Below are 24,451 nucleotides of genomic sequence, written 5' to 3' on the forward strand. Positions count from 1 at the left end.
CCTTGGCTCAGGATATTTCACTTGCAAAGTGTGCTTTCACCAGGCACTAAGTTTACCTGCAAGTGAATGATCTCAGACTGCAGCTGTGCAATGGTAGCTGAAACTCTGCAAGCATAATATTCACATGATCTTTCCTGATCTTTTTCATTCATAATTTTTCCTCTTCCACCCGTGGGTCAAATTGGAAATTGCACTGTATCAACGTGGAGCTTTGTTTTCAGTAGCTACTGGCTTCTGCCGTAAAATACTGACACGTGGTTTCTATGTGCCCATAAATTCTTCCAGTGTCCTTAACAATTATGTATTTTGTATGTATTGTGGCTTGCAAAACATGGTCTAACAGCCCTTCCAAAGACAGGTTAAAGTCCATGCTAGCAGTATAATAATGACATACCTGTAACTGAAGAGTATGACAGTATCTTACTGTTCCTTTGTCCCATTTCAATGTTTGCTAAAGCTAATGGCCTATTAATATTAATATTAACATTAATATTAATATTAATATTTTGTTTTGTTTTATTTTGCTTTGTTTTATTTTTTTATTTTTTTAGATTCACCCATTTATTCAGATTTAAAAAGCTGTGATTCTACCTAAAGACTGAAAAGGCAAACTCCTCTGGTACTCTTGAGAACTGGGCTGCTGAGTTTTCTCAAGGGGCCTCAGCTTGTTTTCAGTAATTTTTTTTTTAACTCATAATGAATAAAATGGCAGGTGAACAAAGCATAGATAACAGTTCACCAAGGCTCCAGACCTGATGGATGGGAAATAAACCTGGGAAAAAGAGATCCTAACTGCTATGTAATCCTAAATACCAGGAGGATTTCCTTTCACATGATCTAGCTCTACCACCAAGGTTGAAAAACACTGTTTGTAGGCGGACTCTGGAGTTTGCAAGGAAGCCATTGGAAGAGTATGTGCAATTAGCCATTAAAGCCAAATGATGGAACAAATACAAGAGTGCACTAATGACATCATTTCCAGGATGCTGGAGAAGGTTAATTACTCTTTGTTTTATCTGATTTCTAATTCCTACTCTCTGTAAAGTCCACCAGCTGGCATGACTGCAAAGCTAAGAATGTTTTAATTTAAAGCCAGGAGCTCCTTGAGATTCCCATTGTTATGGGGTTTGCAGTTTGTATGGACTCATAGGAGACAGGTCCTGAAGAACACCATTTTCCTTCTCTGGTAACATTTGTGGTTGTCGTAGTCTAAAGGCAGTGGAGGGTAGGCGAACACCTGAAGGGAACATGTGGCCTTAGGTGTTAGTGCTCAGAATAGTCAAGTGAATATTACATGATTTCAGTCTCAGTTTAGAGTTCCTTGGGTGAGGACAAGAGGGAACTCCAAGAGGAAAAGAACACAACAAATTCCTCATTTCGACCCTCCAATTCTCTTCTTTCTTCTTTTCAAGTGTGTTTGCTTTGTTCCTTTAGTACATGAATTTATCTTCTCATTTAATGAATTGTCAGTGCTGGAGGATGAATAAGGAAGAAAACAAATATATTATAAAGCAACAAACTGCAAAATTCACAATTCAGAGCTATTGTAACCACTTATAAAATCACTGCTGTTCTGCAATCATCCCACTCTTTCTGTTATCATTATTTTATAAAAAAATAAACAGGCTATTTGACTGTAAAGTCCTGTAGGAGAATTTAGGTTTGATCTGTAGCCTAAGTTATATCTGATCATAAGCCAGACAAAAGCCAATCAACATTTTAAAAGTTTACAGCAAACATTGAAATGTAATTTAAATGTGAAAAACACTCCATTCTTGTAGCTAATGATTCTTCAACATGTATTTTTTCAGCATGGGATGATTTGCTTGAGGGGTACTTTGACAATTTCCCATTCTGTAGTTAGAAGTGCTCGCCTGGCTTGTCTGATGGAAAACAAAATTTAATTGAAGGATTGGTAAGGTTGATACAGGTTTGGCTTCTCCTTTCCAAGGTTGAAAACATTGCCTGGATTGGTTAGCAAAAGAATTTCCAAATGTAGGTTTTTTTGGATATTACTACTGGTGGTGGCAGAATCAACTTCTGTCTCCAGGCCTAAATGTAGGAACAGCATACAGCTTTCTGAGAAGAATCATATGGCCCTTTGTAGAAGGCAGAGTACCCTAATAAATACAAAGGAGAGCTCTTGGTAATACAGTTCTTGGTGTCTTTCCAAGCCCCTTTGCGTATGTAACACCAATCTGCTAAAGTAAGACACACTCGTTACTGCAGTATTAATTGGACCAATTAGGTCCACTTCGAGAGCAAAAAGTAACATAATGTAAAATCCACCTGTGTATTTTCTGCAGAAAGAGTGAATTCACCTGAATCCTATGAAAGTTTATGTATAGCAACACCAGAAAACATACAGAATGGTACAACTTCCAGTTCAGCTTTAGACTATCAGGACAGTATATGAAGAGCTTTGAGTCATGTTTCTTTTTTCAGTTTTCAAGGTTTAGTGCTGCAAAAAAAGCTTCAGATATGACTAATTACTGTCAGGAGTGGTTTGGACTGGATACTGATCTCACATAGGCCTAGTATATCACATGTATATCTTTACAGTTGTGGTGGATTAATAATAATCATAGTCTAGATAACACCCTAGCAGAAAGAGAGGCATATGGATGATGTGCATGGTATCTTAACATTTTGTCTCCTGTTGCTGCATACCACAAAATTGCATCTTCTTGTGTTATACTTGCATCCATGTTCTCTACATACTTCTCTCACACAATGCATATACACACATATGCATGCACAAATACAAACACTGTTCTAAATTAACTGTATAGTACTCTGAATTAAACGTCACCTTTATCTAGCGTAACTGTGTCAGCCAGGAGTATATTTTTCTCCATTTCATCTGAATATGCTTAAGTCTGCAAGATTCATCAAAGAATTGCACTCCTATAAGCGGAAATGTCCTTTATGCAGAGTGATATGCTCTATATGCAATACTGCTCTAAGCTCAGCTGACACAAGATTCCCCTACTATGAAGGTTTAAGATGAAGTTTCTGAAAGGTATCTATGAAGAATATGTGTAATTCTTCTTCAACACTCACTTTTGGGTTGTTCTTTTATTGTCTGAACAAAAGATTTTGATTTCTTCCTAGAATGAGACTAGGAGACCCAAGTATAAAACCTTTTATCTCTGTTAGAAGAAGAAACCAGTATATGGCTATACTTAATAAATTAGGAAAGTTTTTTTCTTCACTGTACCACATATAGAAGAAATCTGTCAAAGTCATATATCCTTTATTGCTGTGTTTTGCAGACAGTGCTCTACATAAGCCCGCCCCCTCCCCCCCCCCCCACAAAAAAAAATAATAATAATAATAAAAAAAAATCTTAAATTCACATGTAGCTTATTTTTTCCCTATTGGTTACACAGCTGAAGAAGCTCGTGTGATTTGTTAAACTAATTGTCTGTTCTGAAATATCTACATTTGGAAATATATTCCTGATACAACGATGGAGATGACAGTTTTTTTATAGATACTACATTTGATCAATTGAAGCTTTCCAGAGTTTCTTAGTGAGCAAATGTGATAAAGAACTACTGTTGTAGTGCTGCTTTCTCTCTCTCTCTTTCTCTCTCTATTTTTTTTTTTCCTTTGCTGGGTGCAAAGTTCTTGGAGAACCAGAGTTTACTGTACAAGTTCTTATTGGCCTTTTGGATGCACAGATTATTATACATTGTGGCAGTATGCTTTTCACACAGTTTCAGTAATAAAACATCCTTGCAGTGCAGTTATGTAGTGAAAGAACAGATGTCTATTTTGTGTAATTATATACTAAATATATATTATTATATATAGCATTAAAAATGTGAATCCCAGATGGTTATCTATAGGAAAACCTTGTCTTTTGCAACCATAGAAAATTCTACTCTTTTTAAATTGTCTTTTACCTTTCTTTAACTTTATTAACTTCCACATTTTCTTTCAATGCATATTCTACTTCTATTACAGACACTAAGGATGAGATACATAAAGAGTTTTCATAAAAGAGCAAACTGAGTAAAAAACACTGTTCTGAGTATTTTGTGGGTAGTCAGGAATGATGTTCTGCTTGTTATCACACCTGATGTGTATTCATTGCAGAGAACAAACAAATCTTTATTTTAATATAGCAGAGCAAAAAATGCCCTTTTATTAATCTGGTGTATACTAAATAACTTTTCATTTGTAATATGGATGATAAATAATTGGCAGATATATTTATAAACACTTCCATGTTTTATAGATTTATACTGTACACAGTCATCCTACACAGAGCACGCCCTTTCACAAGTATACAGACAGCTTTCCTCAGGGGACTTAATTAAAACACTTGGTCAAACATTTTGGTAGTTGACAATTTGACACAGAAGAGTATACTGGAAAGATGAGTTCATAAGTGTACCAGAGGGACGTAAAATGAAAAATTTGGAACTCCAAAAAAAAAGAGAAATTATCAATGTACCTGCATGCAAACACATATACAAATATTGATGACTGTAACCTGCATTACAGGAGATCACACACAGGAGGAAAGAAAAACAAATAATAAGAATTAAATAAAAAACAACAACCAAAAAACAGAGAGGCAAGGACCATTGCCAAGATCTTGCTGCAGATTCTGAAAGTAAACATGTAGAAATGGGAATTCAAAATATCTCATTACTGTAGAAAAAAATATGTACATGTTTTCTCACATGAAGAAATAGAGAATGTCAGAAGTGGTTATGAATTTCTTGACAACACGTGCACACTAGCACACCTGCGCTTTTGTACACTAAAGACAGTTTGAAAAGCTATACTCCCAGTTGGCCTAGACCAGCTGGAAATTTCAGTGGAAGGTTAGCAGGAGAAACTGGGAGCAGAAAATAGCTCATGAAAAACTAGGAGATGACGCACTTTTTCCTTCTGTTGCTCAGCATTAGGATATGCTAAAAAAATTTAAGAAAATCATTAACCTGACAATGCCAATAAATTACACTGAAGAAGAAGAACTCTACTCTCAGTAGACTGACTTCTGTATGTTATTACACTGTGAAAGAAACTGCCCACTTTAAAAAGGATCTGCTTAGGTACAGTAAAATGACATATTTTTGAGGCCAAGTAAAAGATACAGTTTAGTTGTCACTGCTATGCAGTTGGGGGTAAAACAGCTATTTTTGGAAAGACTTCATTTTTATTTTTTAATATACCATTCTATAGCAAATAGCTAAAATAAGCTGTCAATTGACTCATTAGGCCTATAGCATTGGATGCTGTTAAAAATCCTTTTATTGGTTGGGAAATGTTACACTCATAGGGAAAAGCCAGGGTTTTTAAACACGAATAGCTTTATTCATGTTGAAAAAATGAGATAAATGAACATATTTCTCTCACAACATAAATTTCCACATGCCAGTATACACAATCATGTATTTAATACATTCACTTTTTGATGAAAAAAGCTAAGAAAGCTAATATCCCCATCTTGCAAGTTACAATATTGATTTAAACATGGATCAGCTTACACACACATCACTAGATTCATGTAACAGTTTGTAATATCATAAAACACAAGGAAGACAATAAACGCAGTCACTAGCAGCTTGGTGCATTTATTTTTCTCTTTAAAAATGAGCTGGCTTTCCTGCAGCTCTAATTTTGTACCAGTTCTCATTTTTGTTTCAACTGTCAGTAAAAACTTTGATTATGACTAGTGAAGCACTAATGAATCAGTGGGCATATTAGAAGGGGCACAAAGAAACTGGAAAGACCTTCAAGGTTTGGACACAAAAGATGAATGGAGGCTGGCTTTTTTATTTTGTTTTGCCTTTTTTTTTTTTTTTACTTTTGTAAGATCTCTCTCCAAATCTTGCTTTTTCTCTTTTTCTTTATGAACTATTAGTTTTAATCAATGTGTATAAATTTCCAGAATGATGTACTATCACCTGCTGCTATGTTAAATATGGACAGCAAATTTCTGCTTGAAACAGTCTATTCACGATGCCTATTAGAAGCCACATGCTGCAGTATTACTCATTAAATACAGGTTTTGCTTCTGGAAAGACCCAGTACTTTATAAAAGTCTTATTAGGTGACTATTGCCACCTTTCACACATACCCTTTCTGAAGGTTTGATATAGGCTGGTGCTTAGTTTATTAACTCAGAGAACACACTAAAAAAAACAACCAATCAAACCCACCATCACCATCATCACCACCACCAATTGCTTGCTTCATGGCCTTTTTTTGCTTTTTTTCTTTTGTTTGTTTGTTTGTTGTTGCTTTGTTTTGTTTTATCCTACTATTTGTTTATTTATCTTACTATAAAGCAGTTAGTTTTCCTATAGGAAATATACACTGTTAGCTCCTCTGAAATCAATATGCCTTTTCTTCTAGTGATTTCTTAGTTCTGTAGGATGTGTGCACATACCTGCCAGGGGAAGCATATGTGGACGAGTGAGTGTCCTTAAAACAAGGAAGGAGTAATGTAGTGGATGCCAGAGCTTTTGAAAGAACTCTGTCTACCCTCACTGCTTTGTGAGCGCATGGGTGTGCATGTGCTGCTATTTTCAGCCTGGATTAACTTGAATTATAACTGGAATTAATTTATAATGCACTAACTACTGTAGTAGATCCTTGGGGATGTTAATCATTAACTAAAAGACACCCTGGACATGGCTCTGTTTCAGGCTGGTCAAAGATTGCTGATAAGAGCAGCAGTAAACAATTGAATAACCACATTACTAGAACGGCAGCCATGTATGCAGAAACAATGGAAAGCATATGCTACAGGAAGGCACAGACATTTTCTCATACGTTACACAGAAGCTAACATGTTGAGATCCACTTGGACCTTTTTAAAGGATTTCTATTTGAATAAGACAAAACTCTAGCTTTTCAGGATTTAAAATATCTGAGAGTGCTGTTTCTCTTAGTCACTGGGACAAAAAGAGTTCATCAGTATCACAGACGAACAGAATGGCCGAGGTTGGAAGGGACCTCTGGAGGTCATCCAGTCCAACTCCCCTGCTAAGCAAGGTTACCAGGATCATGTCCAGGCAAGTTTTGAGGATTTCCAGAGAAGGAAACTCTACAGTTTCTGTGGGCAACCTGTTCCAGTGCTCTGTCACCCTCACAGCAAATTGTACTGTCTCACTGTTTTGAAAAGTGTGTCTGCAGGAAGGCTACAGCTAAGTCAAATTTTATTTTTCAGACCATTTCACCTGTTCTTTTCCAATGCTAGAAAGCTAATTGACAGCTAAGATGAATTTTGGCGTCTCAAGACTTTTATGCATGAGGAAGTAAAGTGTTTTGCACAAGGAAATGAACAGAATGTTATTTGTGTTCAAAGAATAACACATAATGCAGAAAGTAACACTTAGATCGAGAATGAGATGAGAATATGGTTTATAAATCTTACATCAACCTGTCTTTGTCTGTGTGTGTGTGTGCGTGCATGTATACATACACAAACTTGTGTGTCCACATATGTATTCACCTCTAATGATGTAATACTTCTTGTTTACAGTCTACAGTATTACAGAGCTGCAGGGTAGGACTTAAAGAAAACAGCTTCCCAAAATAAAAAATAATGGAACACTACACCTTGAAATATTACTATTAGCAATTTGATTCCCTTTCATTATTTTCCCCACCCTCTTCTTTTGAAAGACCACATTTTAAATGTGTAAAACAGGTCCTACAGAAGATGCACAAATGACTTTTGCCACATAGACAGTGGGGGACAGGCATATATTTACAAGATAGATATTCAGAGGATATAGGGCATGTTTTATAGGTTAGAATACATGCGGTATTATCAGAGATAAATGCAAGGTGACGAATCTAGCTGTAGACAACATGAAACTCAGACAATATGTAAGATACTGAACTCTTACGCTTGCAATGAGTTATGAGTGCTGTCCGTTAGCAGCAGGTACCTTCAACTTGCTTGGACAGAGCTATTGGTAAAAACTGAGTGGCAGGTGGTAGATGTCCAGAATTGAACAGTAAGACAGTGAGAAAAAAATGGACTGTGGCAAGAGTGATGAAACACAGACTGCCAGAAATTTTTCTCTCTCACTTGCAGACAGATGAAGGTGTTGAGATCCAGCATATGAGTGAGATCTCTGCAGATCCTCTCAGTTATGTGGCATTAAAATGTGTATTCATGAATATTCTCAGTGGAAGGGACAATATTATTTTGTGTAAGGCAAATAACTTCATTGGTAAGTAGCCTCTTTCTTTGTTTTGGTTTTTGGACTGTGCATAGGTAAGGAGCAAACAATGTGGTTTAGGTCTTTGTCAGGCAAAGAGCGTCATTAACACTGTAAACACAGACAGCAATTACATCTGTATTTTTTCCCATTCTGGGGAGTACTTTCATTCTACTCACGTTTCTTGTGTGTGTTGTGAGAGTAGACTGCTAATAATTAATGTTTTATTCATTTTTATTTATAGAGGATGTACTCCATGGCCTAGGAAGCATGGCTATCTATTACAGACCAACATCTTTGGAGATGACTCAACCCAACAACATTTCAGAAAAAAAATATTTTTCATGTTCAGTTAGTCCTTTTCTTGTTTCTGACATACTAAATCACTGCATCAAAGAAAGGTCCTGAATGCACATGAAGTTCTAAGAAAGGCCCTGAATGTGCACAACGGTCTATCTGATAATCTTACAGCTTTAGAGTATGATTAAATATTGAAGCATCTTTCCTTTGCATGAAGAAATAGGGTATTCACCATGGCAACAAAGGCAGATAACAACTGAAAAAGAAAATAAATTTGTATCACCTAGTTCATGTGAGTAAGGTATATATATATATATATAAGGAATACTAGAATAAGAGTAGAAGAAAGCAAGTGAGGCTGATTTCATCATATGGTGTGATTCAATGAAGGTAAGTGAAGGTAAAAGAGATCTGTGGGTAGCATTATAAATTGGTGTTTTCTGTTTAATTGAGGTCCTGAGCTAAGTTCCAGATTCACTAATATGTCTTTGCTAATTCCACATCACTGCTTGATCCCTGTCTTGCCAATCCACATACAGAAGTCTGTCTTTTCATACTCTTTTTCCAAAACTAACAGCCTTGGAAAGTACTAATTCAGGCAAATACTTAATATTTTACAGTGAGTTTAATGAACAAGAGTGCAGGGAATGCAGAGCAAAAACAGTCTTTCAGACTAGCTTTCTTCTGGAATATGGTTACCGAACATGTGTTTTCTTTCAAGACTCTGGAGGAAGTGGAGCATTTCTGTTTTCACTTCTTGTATCTTTAACCCCCTGAGTGCAAGGATTCATTTTTAACCTTCTGATTGAAATTTCAATTGCATTTCCAGGTTACTAAACAGGAAACATAGCTTGTAGCTATATTAGAATGATATCATCTTTTTTAGGTAAAGAGGTGTGACTGGATGTAAACATCACTTCCTGACTTATGACGATCATTTTAAAACTCACAGTAAGGAAGAGAATATAAATCTAGCACATAGAGTCTGTTTGTTCGAGGTGCTGATGACTATACTATACTGCTAAGAATTGGAATTAGCAGTAATGTTCCAAGAGTAGGCCCAGGGAGTTATGTGAAGTTAAGGCTATGTTATAGAAAAAGAAAAGAGCAGAGAATAATATTTCCTTCAAATGGAGCTGAGCTAAGTTCACAAACAAGAAAATTCCTCCATACTTCTACTCACTGAACTGAAACAGCTGAAGGAGCCAAAAAAGGACCATTCTGAGAGGAGATTCCTCCTACATGTATTAGTTCAGCCTTCTGGATATGTAGGGAAATGTGGAGTCTCATTCCCTCAAAACAAACAAACAAACAAACAAACAAAAAAATATATATATATATGTATAATTGCCTGAAGGAGTTTGTTTTCCACTTTTTTTTTTTTAAAAGAGATTACCAAATCCTAATGGTGAGTGTCAAATCTTATTGCTGAATGTTACTATGAAGCTAGAAGCAAGAGCATGAGCATTGAATTTTAATTATTTGTAGTTGGCCTTTGGGTAAGAAATGCAGTTTCAGATAAAAGGAATGTAATGGCAAGAGAAGAAAGGTAGCAAAGGTTGACTTAGCAGCCATGGCTGCCCCACTCTTCTGAGAGGATTACTAGAGGATCCATCAGGAAGGAAGTCTAATGATTTTTCATCTGTAGCTAGTGTTGTGGTACATGCCTTTAGAAGGGCACCAGCTAAAATCAAACACAAAAGAAGAAGGCTTCCCCATATATCATCCATTAGTAATTCCTTTGAGCACTCCAGAAACCATGAAACTCCTGGTTCCCTTTTTAGGAATCTGTACTCAGCAATCAATGCAATGCATGCCAAGTGTTGTAGTGCAGGCTCCTAACTGACAAGGTACTAACACGACTATAGCCAACCTTGTTAAAGGGTGCAAACACAACGAATAACATGCTTTCAAGAAAAAAAAAAGAAAAAAAAAAGAAAAAAAAAAGGAAAAAAAAAAGTCTGGTAAGTGAAGATTTTCTATCAACCTGTCTCGAGTAAAAATAATAAAAATAAAATCTGGCAAAAATCAAAACATGTGGTCTGTTTTGCTGTCAGTTTTAAAACCATCATAGTAAGTACCATTATAAATGCTATCCAGTTTCTTTGTCATTAGGGTATATTGTACTTTTTTTCATTGCTGTCACAGGCATGAGTTATTTCAGATTTACAGGAGAAGGGCATTGGACCCTGTGTCTGACTTCAATTTAGACTGAACTAATTTTCCTGTTAGAGGTCAGTCAATTATGTGTGGTTGTTAGCTCTGATACACAAATACCATCAAGTTCAGTTCTCTGTGTGTATATAACACAGTTATGTTGCCATATAAGGCAGTATATGGTATTCTCTTTTGAAGGTATATGCAAATGACCTCTTAATTATAGGTGCATCAAGGGTATGTATAGGCCACTAAGTGACTTTTTGTGTGAGATATAAATGAACAGACATAGAAAGGAAGTGAAATTCCTACTGTCCAATGTGTATTACCTGAGATCACTTCAGAAGCTGCAAAAAAGATGCATTCCCTTAAGACCAGACAGCTCACTTCTGCTTATAATTTACATAACATTTGCATCCAGATCTCCAGGGATCACATTTTTCTGTTTCAGACTGTGGAGTACAAGCATCTTACCAAGTATTTATAACTTGAAATCACATTCACTCTTTTGTCTTTATGGGATAAATCTTAATTGCATTCAAGCCCAAACCACTTGATTGTTCAAACAGCTTTCATGCTGGCTCACACATCAGTTCAAATGTGTTGAGCCAACTGGCTAATCAATTATTGAGATTCTAGTTTTAGTTTTAATATGGTGGAAATATTTGTGGATTTTTTCATTTTGTTCTCTTCTGTTTACTTTTTCTCCTCTTTCCTAACCAGTATTCTCTTTAATCCATTTTCCTACCTTAGAACATTCCCTCTAATCCTGGACCATGCAAGGTCCACATTGCTGGGCACTTTGTCTTTACTAATCTCCTCTGTTGCTATATTCCAAGTACAATGCAGGTTTTCAGGCTGCTCACTTCACTATATACAGACTTAATCATATACTTACGATGTGGCCAGGAATTAGGATAAGAACCAGCATTGCAAACAGCATGATTTTACAAGTAATGAGATTTTAGTGCATTAACCTTGAACTAGAACCTTCAAGAGTTGAGTCTTATTGTTCTGTGGACCACCTCCACACTGATCAGGTGGCACAATGCATTGGATCTGGATGTTCTTCAATATTATATACAGAGTTGGACAGACTATGCTACTTGAAGTGGACAGTGCACACAGCAAGACAATGTAATATTACCATTGCTGTTGATTTTCACTCAGGATACGTACAGAGGCTTCAGATTTCAAAATAAGATGTAAAGTAAACACAAGGAGGTGGACATATACAACTAATGAATGGCACAGAGAAGTGGGGCCAAAGTCAAATACGGTTCTTACTAGGGAAAACAGCCTTGAAATAATAAGATGCTGACTAGTGGACAAAAGCGACAGGTGCAAAAGTAAGGCCCATGTTTTATTCTTAACCTGGAACCTGGCGAAAAATAATTTTTCCTCCCCTTTTTTAAATATCATTTAGAAATTTAAAATACATCTTTTAAATCATGGTTGGATATACAATATTTTATGTCAGACATTTTGACTGTTTATGTTGTAAAATAAACATACTTCTTAAACATTCTTTTTTTTAATTGTTTTTGTTTTTGTTTCTGTTTCTTTACCATATTTTATTTATCAACATCAAAAAATGCCTAGTAATTTTCAATATTTATGCTTTTTTAAATTTAGCCCGTTTTCTCATTTGTTAATACTAGAAACCACACCCTGGGTTAATTTTTTATGCTACAATATATAGCACAGGCATTTGTTCAAAATCAAAAAACGTAACTTCCACATTTAGTAAATAAATAGTGAACCTTAAATGTAATAAATCATCTTGTATAGACTGTCTTTTACTGACTCTTTCAACACAACTAAAATGACAACTGACATAATGCAGAGATAGATATTACTACCCAAAAGTAAGTAGTTCTTACATATGAGAAAGAGAAAACAAAAGTGAAAAAATCTATCTTACTATATACATTGACTTTATCTGAAAGCCTAATTTCTTTGGTAATAATTCAGCCACCTAATAAAAGTTTTTGTTTTTTTTTCTTTAAAACTTGAAACTCTATCATCAGCTGATAGAGACTGTCTTAGCTTCAGTGAAAGCAAAGCCAGTTTCTGTAATCAGCAGATCTGTCCCTTTTGTCTAATAATTTTATAGATGTATCTACATTTAACTTTTAATGCTAACACTTTAAAGAGATCTAATAACATTTTTACAGGGCAGTAGGACAGGTGGGGATGTCTTTATTGCAATCCATGACAATTCATAGCATATGGCTTAGAAGGAACATATATACTAACATTTACTCTCCATCCTTACACTTGGTCTCATAAAGATATGACCACTGCCTACAGCCTTGGCATGGTTTCTTAATGGCTTTTCCAAGAGCTGTTTGAAAGTGTTAAATGGTGAAAATGGTGAGATATCTCTATGATATTAAAAATCAGCTGAGTAAATGGTTGTATGAAGGAATGTATAAACTATGAAAATAATTCAGGTTTTTATTATTGCTTTTCTTTGTTTTGATATTGTTTAGAAAACGTTTTGAGAGATTTTAATTACACTATACTCTATGTTGAAGTTATGACCTGACTAAATTCAATAGGTGGCATTCTGTGACAGAGAAATGTATATTAGAATTGTAAATACCAAACAAAAATGTACCGAACAAGCTTCTCTGACAGCATTTTACTTTTCATAGAGTCTACTGGCTTGATTCTTCCCTTATTCATACTTACAATAACATAAACACTGGTTTGTATTGATCTACACCTGGAACAAGACACATTCACAGTTTTAAAATGGCAAAAATATTCCAGATGTCACAAAGGAGAAGAAAACTTTTTTTTTTTTTTTTTTTTTTTTTTTGAGGACCAGCAACAAAGAGTACTGATGCAGTCTATACAGTTTCCTGATTAATGCTGCATGCATTGATACATATAAGAACAATATTTCTTGCACCAATACTGCTAAGTATTTGACTTGTATGTCTGCACTGTTACAAAAGCTCATAATGCCATGACCAAATTGAACTTTTTTTTTTTTTTTTAATAACATGACCACTTGCATTTTAAATATCTAATTATCAGTATGATTTTTGTCTTCCTGGACATGTCACTGGAAGTGTTTTAAGAGGTAGCTTTGCAGTTTGAAGTTAAGTGAAGTGGTTTTAAATAGCAAAGTATGCAAGCAAATGAAAGTGAAATCTAAAACTTTCATACAGTATTTTCTAAATCTCTGCCACTCTTTTTCCATGTTTGATTTCTGTCATCAGAGCACTCTGATAAGCATTGAGAATCTGAAGCCTTTGCACCATCAAACAGTAGAGCTCACATTTTACAAGTAAATAAATAAACAGTAAATGGCTTTTTCCAGTTACATCAACACCTGTGTTCTCGTGTCAGGAAGCCGAAGTCCTACCAGACCTCCACATACTAGAACAGTAGAAGCAAGGAGAATAGGGATTGCTTTGGTGATACCAACAAGGGAACCAAATATTAAGTTTCCAAGTACAGCTGCTGCTTTGCATAGCGCATTCAAAAAGCCAAAGCCTGTTGCCCTAGAAGAAAAAACAGAATAAAGTTAAAATGAATGTAAGAGTAAAAAGCTTTGAAACAAATCCTCAGTGGGAATAAATCAGTATAGTCCTCTATCTTAAAGAGAATTTATTACAAGGATTCTGTACTTGGTCTTTATAATGTGAAATCAAAACTCTACTGTAACAGCATTTTATTGAGACAAATTAATTCTGCTAACTTGGGGACAAAAATATGAAATGAATAAGTGAACAGGCAAGTTTGTACTTTCACACAACAACAAAGGACCTACAAACAGAAATTCAATAACATTTAAAATGGTGGATCAGTAGAGAGGAGGTGAGAAATCTTTCAAGAACTACATAGTGATATCAGGAGGTCACCAAAATATAAGGATGAGCATCATGGGGTACTGAATAAAAATTGTTTTCTTACAGATGGTATGCATGTTCAATGCTTTCTCAAAAGGGTTATAAGACCTTTAATAATTACAAATGTCTGTCTCTTAGGGGCAAAGAGAATGAGGCTTTAAAAACAAAAAACAAAAAAGACCCTGCTTGGTGCAGAAGAGATAACTAAGAAACTTCAGACAAAAGGGATTGCCAACAGAAAACACAATACGAGCAACTCAGAGGTGCTTATGCTCTGTGGAGGTATTATTTTAGAGGTATAATTTTTGGTAGCGAGCACATAGATGTACTATGCAAACTGCTACCCTTTCACAGAATCACAGAATCACAGAATTTCTAGGTTGGAAGAGACCTCAAGATCATCGAGTCCAACCTCTAACCTAACACTAACAGTCCCCACTAAACCAACTAAATTCAATTTCAATTGAATTGAATTAAATTTCAATTAAATGTGTTTTGACGTGACAGTATGATTCATAATTGAAAGAAAAATAATTGTCCTAACAAAAGTGTCCTAACAAAATCATCTGTAAAATGGCAAAGTCTTTAACATTTCCCAAATCTCTAGGAAGTGAAAGGGAGAATAACTGTTTGAAGCTCACTGGGACAAAATAAAAAGAATCACAATGATATAAACTTCTTTTCAGAACAAACAATTTTTTTATTGTTAATATTAATTATTGCCATTAGAAGGAAAAAGTTCCCCAGTCCAAACAGAAAGAATTGACAGAGAAACTAATGGACTGGGTGACTAAGAGGTTACTTAGTTATTGTAGTGAAATTCTATGTAAAGGAATGGAAGGTCCTATACTCATATACAGTCTGTACTCAAAAGTAACTATGATGAACTTCTGCTACTGTAGCTCATAGAATTATAGAATTGTTTGAGTTGAATGGACCTTAAAGATCACCTAGTTCCAACTTCCCAGTCACTTGGAGGGATGCCACCCAGGTGATCAGGTAGTCCTGGGCCTCATCCAACCTGTTTTTGAACATTTCCAGGGATAGGGCATCCACAGCTTCTCTGGGCAACCTCTTCCTGTGACACACCACCCTCTGAGTAAAGAATTTCCTCCTAATCTCTAACCTAAATCTCCATTCCACCTTGTCTGACTGAGCAAAAAGTTGCTGTCCGTCTTTTTTATAAGCCCTATTTAAGTATATAAAACTGCAACAAGATGGCCCTGGAGCCTTCTTTTCAGGCCCGAGCCCTCTCAGCCTTTCTTTCTTTCAATAGGAGAGGTGCTCCAGCCCTCTGATTAACTTCATAGCTCTCCTCTGAACCCATTCTAATAAACCCACATCCTCCTTGTGCTGGGAGCCCCTGGATACACCTCTCCAAGTGGGACCTCACAAAAATAGAACAGACCGCTGTTGGCAGTCCTCTTTAATATCTTTATCGATGATCTGGATGAGGGCATTGAGTGCACCCTCAGTAAGTTTGCAGATGACACCAAGCTAGGTGCATGTGTCGATCTGCTCGAGGGTAGGAAAGCTCTGCAGGAGGATCTGGATAGGCTGCACCGATGGGCTGAGGTCAACCGTATGAAGTTTAACAAGGCCAAGTGCCGGGTCCTGCACCTGGGGCACAACAACCCCAAGCAGAGCTACAGGCTGGGAGATGAGTGGTTGGAGAGCTGCCAGGCAGAGAAGGACCTGGGAGTGATGGTGGACAGTCAGCTGAATATGAGCCAGCAGTGTGCTCAGGTGGCCAAGAAGGCCAACGGCATCCTGGCTTGCATAAGAAACAGTGTGGCCAGCAGGGCTAGGGAGGTGATCGTCCCCCTGTACTCGGCTCTGGTGAGGCCGCACCTCGAGTACTGTGTTCAGTTTTGGGCCCCTCGCTACAAGAAGGTAAGGACTGGTCCTGTTACATTTGAGGATGCTGCACCAAAGGAATAATGAAGGTGGATTGGTACCCTTTTGGTCTATTTCCGTATATTTCTGGCTCTGGTTTGTTCTTAGATGCTGAAATCTAGTTAATCAACAGGGTCAACTTCAGAATCATTTGAAGTAATGGTATAAAGTAATTTTTATTTTTTGAGTAAACATAATTCCTCTTTGTGCAATATGTTGTACCCATGCAGATACTGCATGAAAAGAAACATTATTAATATCTAGGGAAGGAGAGACAGGTCACCGGGATAGCAGAGCAGAAACTACCCAGGAAATGAGCTGGGGAAAAAAAAAATAGCAAAAGGGTCTCTAATATGCGTCCTAAATGGTCAAATGGCTACTTTTTTTTCTATGTTTGATTAAACCTGCATTACTTACATAATACTCAGGGCCTAAAAAGGTAAACTTGCACATGAAGGTGAATATCTTCAAAACGACATGCTCTGCTGCCTGATGATGCAGACCAGTGAGGTCTGTCTGAGAGTGCACTGCTGAGAGCACCAGAGGAGGGACCTTTGGAAGAGTTTCTTGAGAGCCTTCCTGTCAGGGAAACATTTGCAGTAATTCCTTGAAAATGTTTCCTCAGAAGAGGACTGATTAACTTTTAGGAAGACATTCGGAGAAGTCCAGCCAAAGAAGGACTGAGAAATGTACTGAAGGAAGTAGCAAAGAGCCATCCTACTGGAGTAATCTTTCAAAGTCTGTGGTCAAGTGTCTACCACAGACAGATTTGTACTACCAGGCAGACTAAGCTGAGCATCAGAAGTGTACCTGTAAAAAACTGACCAGAATGTGAAAAAGGTCCTGACAGGGAAGACTGATGCATAGCCATGCAATATATACGTTGCAATACGCAAACATGAGAGCAGAGTCTTCTCTTACAACTCTAATAAAACCTTTGCTACAGTTTTTGGGAAAGTGCTAGTGTACTGGAAGTCTGCAAATGATCAAGGACTTAGAATGTGCCATCTCAGGCACTTTCACTTAACTCATCACAAATGAGTTAAGTGAAAAAAACACAGAAGTGCAAGGCCATTACTAAATACACTGATCTACACTAAGTTCATCAGTTACTGGGCAAAACACTGGCATAAGAATATCTTTCTGACTGTCAAAAATCTTTGGCAATAATTGGCAAGAAAGTCAGTAGAAAGAACCCCTTGTTCTTTTAGAGGATGTCAATAAACCCTTTGGGCAAATCAGTAAGACAGTCCTGGTGAATCACTGTGGGCTTGCCTTAAAGACAAAACAAAACAAAACAAAATAGAAAAAGCTATAGAATTTAGTATTAATAGGAAAAAATATTGAAGTCCTATAAAAGTGCCAGGTCTCACCGAAAGATGAGTGTTAAAGAAAAAGAATTTTCCCAGTATTTTACTACTGGTGCTAGAAAACCTGTGACAAAGAGAAATACTGAGCTTCCTTTCACCCAAGTCTCACATAACAAATGGCAAGAATCCAAATAGTTAAAAATAAAGGGATTATCCAAGCCTTTAGATTAAATGCGCTTGTTTCCTAGTTGCCAAATATGCTCCTTCTTAGACCAGGTGCTTGTATTCTTAAATAAAGTAGTTCGGGTCCACTTTTGTGTTGCTTATGGAGCACCTCATAACTTCATTTTCATGCTGTAGAGTTCTACTGAATGTGTAACACAGTCATTTGATATCTCTCTTGCTAGACCTAGTGCTAAACTAGCAGCACTTTACAAAAGACTCTGAGTAAAATTTTTGTGGGTTTTGATGACTTGCAAATCCTATGAAAACAGTAAGTTTCTGAATGTGCTATGGATAATTTTCTAATCGCCTGAGGATTAATTTTTCTAATCCTCCTTTTCAAAAATAAATACACAGGTCATAGTCTTGCCAATTACACCATATAATGTGCAAGTAAAATCAGAGAATGTGCCTTCCTGCCTTAGACTTGCTTGAGAAACTTCATAGGTGTGGTATTTCATGCCTTTAAAACACCAGCATGCAATTTCAGCAAAGTGCAGTTGAACTGCATCCACAGGATGGCAGTAGAAAATAGCTGCCAGAAAGTCTACTATAAGTTGATGACTGCTGTCATGACTCAAACGACTAGAATACTTCTCTTCTGACAGCCACAACAATAAAAACTTGGATTTAAGATAACCTATGAATAGGTTTTATTACTCTGGGGACTCAGAAAGAGGAGGAGAAGATAAATATAATGAACTGAAGATAGGTGACTTAATTCTTAATTATGACCAAATCTTTATGAACTTCTTTCAAAGGTATGAAAAAAGGCAAAACAGAATGAAATCATTTTATAGCACACCTTGAATTCTAAATATTCCTGGCCATGTTTCAAACCCTGATGCCTGGCAGCCTTAGCAAAACTGAAGAATTGTTGGTTATCTGATGTAATCTGATTTTGATTTACTCTGCGGGAGATACAAGGATTCCACTTTCTGCTTATTTGGCTTATTTGTTGTAACCATTGTTTGACAAGAGTCTTTGCTTATAAAGTCAGTTCTTCCCAAGTTAGCTCACAAGAAGACACTTAATACTTATAGAAATGTAAAAATTCCATTTAAATGTCATAAAAATCTATTGTTACTTTTTTTTTTTTTTTTTTTTTTTTTTTTTTTTTTTTTCAGAGAATTTTAACTCTCTTCTATTCGTATTTGTATTACAGGCATAGCTAGAAAATTATGCAATGTTGTTTCAAGTCCCTTTGGCACAAAAATTACAACACAATCTGTAATTACATCATCATACAATATATTTTTTTCCACATTACTCTGCCAATGCACAGAACAAAGACAGCTTGAGGGATAAAGCATGATGTAGTGAAGGAAACTTGGTTTCCCTCATATGTTGCAGAATTTGGAAGGTACACAGATGGGATTGGGACTGCAAGATGAAAAAGCAGAGTCTCATGATTAAGCTAGTTGAATGCTGTCAGAAGAACAGTTACAAACCCCATTCCCATCACAGAATTTCTATATGATGCTAGCAAGTCATTTAAGCTAACTAAATAGTCATGAAGTATGTAATTCACATTTTATGTCTGCTCAGCTTAGCACCTTCAGGTTTGTGTCATTGAAGTGTTGAGCAGTGGAATTTATATTTTTAGCCCATTCCCTCTTCTGAAATTCTCAGTGATTGGGATTCCAGGTCTGACATGAAATAAATTAGGCACCTAACATCATTTTTGACAACATTATCATTTTCCTCAGTGCCTTAATTCCTGCATCACCTCCCTCAATAGAACAGCTCTGAAAATACAGAAAGTTTATGAGAGTAGAAAATCACTCTACAAACACTCAAAAATGTTCACAAGATTATTAATAATTCTTCTTTAGAAGAGAGCTTTCGAATACATGAAATAATTTGGTTTGGTTCTCAAGAGGGCCACAACCGACCAAAAACTTCTCAGAACCTGCTGACTGTTGAGCATTCCAGAATCACACAAGTCATTAAGAAGATAGACAAAAGCCAAGATAAAGGGTAAGGACAAAAGATGAGATAATACTAGTATTTATTATTATTATTATTATTATTATTATTATTATTATTATTATTATTATTATTATTATTATTATTATTATTATTATTATTATTTTGTATTATAGAACAGGATTAAATTACTGGTTTATTAGAAATGAGCTTACTTATAACTGCTCATCACCAGTGTCCTTTAAAATCTTTGTATTGAAAAGTAAGTAATAAATTAAATACTGTTTTACAATGATTGTTCATTACTAAATGTTTTATGTGAAAGACTGAAACATACCTATAACCAGGATTTGTAATGTATTTTCTACTTTCTAATGCAACTTCCTCTCCCTGAAAACCACTTGACATGTATACAGTCTCCAACATGTCTTATTTTATTAGTTCCACAGATCAACTCAGGTTTTCTAAAGAACATTTAGATAAAACAAAACAAAACAAAACAAATAAACAAACAAAACAAAACAAAACAACAACAAATGACAATGGCATAAAATATAGAATTCCAGAATCATCCAGGTTGGAAAACACATATGACTTAGCAAGTCCCACCACTAAACTATGTCTCTCAGTATCATGTCTACATGTCTCTTAAACACCTCCAGGGATGGGGACTCCATGACTTCCTGGGAAACTTTTTTCAACAAATTATTCCTAATGGCCAATCTAAACTTCTCCTGATGCAACATGAGGTGATTTCCCTGCAACCTATCACTTGTCACCCAAGAAAAAGAGATGAACGTTCTCGTTGCTGCAACAACACCCTCCTCACTGCAACTTCCTTTCAGGTAGTTGTAGACAGAGCTGTCTCCCATCAGTTTCCTTTTCTCTAGACAAAGCAATTCCAATTCCCTGAGATACTCCTTGTAAGTCTTGGTTTTAGTCCCATTATCAGCTTTCTACTTATCAAGAATTTAGGACAAGCTACAGAATTACTTCAAATACAGATATTAGATTGTTAAATAAATTTATAAAATTTATAAATAATGAGGCGATTTTGAATGCATTTGAAGCCCAAATCTGTTAAGATTTTGAAGCAACCTTACTTCTGCCCTGTGGGCAGCTAATGAAGAGGAAACCAGAATGTGTCCTGTGTATCACATACACTATGCATTTCCAAGTTTCTCACCACACCCCTACCTGACAGAAAGCCAGTATGATTTTCCAAAAATAACCTGGGGTACGACTTATGAAACACTTTCTGTATTCCCCTGCAAATTACTGTCAAAGCCCCAGCAGTTTGGCTATTGGCTAGATTCCAAGGGGAGTTTTGTGGTAGGAAAAGGAGGGGCTGCCCGGCCTGATCTCTTGTGCGTGTTAGTATGAACCGGCCTCCTTACACACACATTTCTTTCAGCCCAGACTCTAGCTTCTATTTGCTGCTCATTTCACTCATTTCACTTCTATTTGTGGTCATTTCACTGGTGAGTAAGCAAAAACTATTTATTGGAATAATAAAAGAATGATGCACCTTTGCCTCAACCTTAAAAATTATGGGAAGGAACAAACTTCCAGAATTATAATCCCAAAAGGCAAAAAGTGGCTATGATGGAACCAGAACTTTTGGAAAACTCATCTTTAGTATATGCCGGCAATGTTTGTCCTGAACTAAGATGACTTGACCAATCAGGCTGTTTACATAGATAATATGAAATGACAAGTTCTCTATCTGAGTTGTTGCAAAAATACCCCAAAAATTCAGCTGCAAGTTCATTTTTGTAATTTGGTTCCATAGTGATTATTGCATGCATATTATTTTTTTTTTAAGAAAAAAAGAAAAATTTTCTACAATCACATAGTTAGCAGAAACTACTAAAAAAAAATATCAGCTGAAAATATGGATACCCTAAAACAGATATCAGTAGCATACTGATAATTTAATCATTCCTAGTGATGATTTTTTTTTCATTAACACCGATGGGTTTTCCAATTATTTTTTTCATTAAAAAAAACAAAACAAACAAACAAACAATAAAAATAACAATAACAAAAAAACAAAAACAGTGACTAGTACATTCAGGAATGTCAATAGAATAACTACTTATAAAGGACATTTATTAGAATTATATAATAGCATTTGATTGACGGAATAATTTTTGCCAGAAGATTTCTGAGGTGTAATAAAAACTGTAGTGCTTAAACCTTAGTGCTTTAGATTCATGAGTAGCTTAGTATGGTTATGTTGATATAACCACAACAATGGATATAACCATAACAGTTTACTCTGTAAAGAAGCACTTATTTAAAAAAAAAATATGAAAAGAAAGCATATTCAACCAGTCTACTGTCTTTCTGTCTTAATGGACAGTACCAAATTTAGTTGAATCTGTGTCCAAAAACTAAGACTTTACAGCCATTCATCAGACATTTATAAAATTCTGGACCTTTTTTTTTTTTTTTTTTTTTTTTTTCACTGTATTTGAAGATTCCACTGAGTGGCATAAGAAATAGCACTGTGATAGAGAAGAGACACTCCATACCTTAGCAGAGAACAGGGCAGTTTTACTGTTTTTTTTTTTTTAGAGAGAAAGAGGGAAAGAGGGAAAGAGAGAAGGAAGGAAGGAAGGAAGGAAGGAAGGAAGGAAGGAAGGAAGGAAGGAAGGAAGGAAGGAAGGAAGGAAGGAAGGAAGGAAGGAAGGAAGGAAGGAAGGAAGGAAGGAAGGAAGGAAGGAAGGAAGGAAGGAAGGAAGGAAGGAAGGAAGGAAGGAAGGAAGGAAGGAAGGAAGGAAGGAAGGAAAGAAGGAAGGAAGGAAGGAAGGAAGGAAGGAAGGAAGGAAGGAAGGAAGGAAGGAAGGAAGGAAGGAAGGAAGGAAGGAAGGAAGGAAGGAAGGAAGGAAGGAAGGAAGGAAGGAAGGAAGGAAGGAAGGAAAAAAAAAAAAAAAGAAGATACAAGTCTATTCAATAGGTTGTGGCTTTTATGATTTTACCTCTGACATATTGCTGTTGAACTACACTTCTTCCTTCTACACTTCTTCCTTCTGTTAATTCAGTGGCATAAAGTCATCATGGGAGAGTATCTTAACATTAGAGGAAAAATGTCTTCTAGCAGCAGTGCTTGCTAGACAGCATCAAAGCTGTCCAGAGCATCTTTGCAGAAAGGGTCAGGAGCAATGCCTGAGACACTTATGTATCTGTTTAATGTAGATACTAGTCTATGTATGATACTAGTCTGTATGTACAGACTCCTAGTGACCCTGAATACAAACTTGCTGCAGGCTGAATAACAGCTCAGTGTGGTTCAAGCCCTAAATCTCTTATAGCAGATGCTGTTGAGCTCCAGAGAGGGATTTTTATTATCATCTCTACCATTCCATGAACAAAAGACAAATGTAACAATGTTTCTATTTTTGGACCAAATTCATAGTTAATAGCTAGCTGCACTAGGGGAAACCCCAAAATATTCTATTACTATTTTCAACTAGTTTCAGAAAAATTGATTATTTTCATTGTTTTAAATAAGAGCAACAGTTATAACTTTTTTTTTTTTTTTCTTTTCATATGAAACTACATTTGTGTTATTTTCCTGATTAGGTGATATTTGGCAAGAAAGATAAACCCAAGAGGTTAAAAAATCTCTCTTTTTTTTTTTTTCCTTGCTATTCTTAAGACAAACTATGAGTACAGCTCACCTAAAACTTCACTATTTCTGTAAACAATACAGCATTAACTATTTCTATCTGGTGGTACAGAGAGATGGAGTCAAAAAAATTAACAGAGATGTATCTGCACATACCTTCTGTCTGTAGGATACAACTCCACAGTAATGACATCAAGAGAGTTCCAAGCTGAGATGGTGAGACCGTTGTAGAGGCACAGCATACCTATCATCATGGATTCACTGGTCCCAAACCACAGGAAAAAACAGCTTATGCCAGAAAGAACCATGGAACCACCTATGCAAGAGTCAGACAAAATGAGTGCTAAGTGAGGCTGAATTTAAAAGAATGATTACTGTTTGTTTTGTCTAACATTTCTATTCACACAGTGAAGCAAAATAAGTGACCCATATACTTGAGCTAAAAAATGAAGAGACATTCTTTGCCAGTAGACCATTCAGGCAGACAAATGTTAGAAGGATATTGAGGAAAAAATGTAATTCCTTTATATTCTTTGTGGATATACCATAAAGTATTAAGCTAGAACCCTTTCTGAACTCCCAAAAGAAACTGCAAGGAAAACTATCCCTGTTCTTCCTCAACATCTGAATTACATGAAACTCATTCATATAATGTGGTAATAAGAACATGGAGTAGGAAATGTATTTATATACAGTTTTGTAGAAAATGAATATGATGGACTATATTTAGCTACTTAAGTAAAACAAAAACCTATCTGTCTTTGCTGATAATCCACAGTAGGTGTCTTTCAGCTGTGTTACCTTGCAAAATAGATAGCAGGCAATGGACTGCTAACTTTTCCTAGGAGATACTCTAGTAGCTGAGGATCGCCTGCACACGTCCCACTTTCTTTCTTTTTTTTTTTTTTATAGAAAGAGAGGAAGAGAGAGAGAGAGAGA

The 24,451-nt window shown here is 36.0% G+C and overlaps 1 protein-coding gene across 3 annotated transcripts in view; it reads right to left on the minus strand.

Moving 5' to 3' along the window:
- Positions 1-12,180: 12,180 nt before the first annotated feature.
- Positions 12,181-24,451, minus strand: part of SV2C (synaptic vesicle glycoprotein 2C) — a 106,821-nt gene continuing 94,550 nt past the window's right edge. For all 3 annotated transcript variants that reach the window (XM_068667216.1, XM_068667217.1, XM_068667218.1), the window contains 2 exons: positions 23,669-23,828; positions 12,181-14,173 (listed from right to left, as the gene is read on the minus strand). In XM_068667216.1, coding sequence (XP_068523317.1) covers positions 13,990-14,173; positions 23,669-23,828 — 344 coding nt within the window. In that variant the 3' untranslated portion in view covers positions 12,181-13,989. The remainder of the gene's footprint in view (positions 14,174-23,668; positions 23,829-24,451) is intronic.

This window comes from Anas acuta, chromosome Z, assembly GCF_963932015.1.
Source record: "Anas acuta chromosome Z, bAnaAcu1.1, whole genome shotgun sequence".
Taxonomy (NCBI): Eukaryota; Metazoa; Chordata; class Aves; order Anseriformes; family Anatidae; genus Anas; species Anas acuta.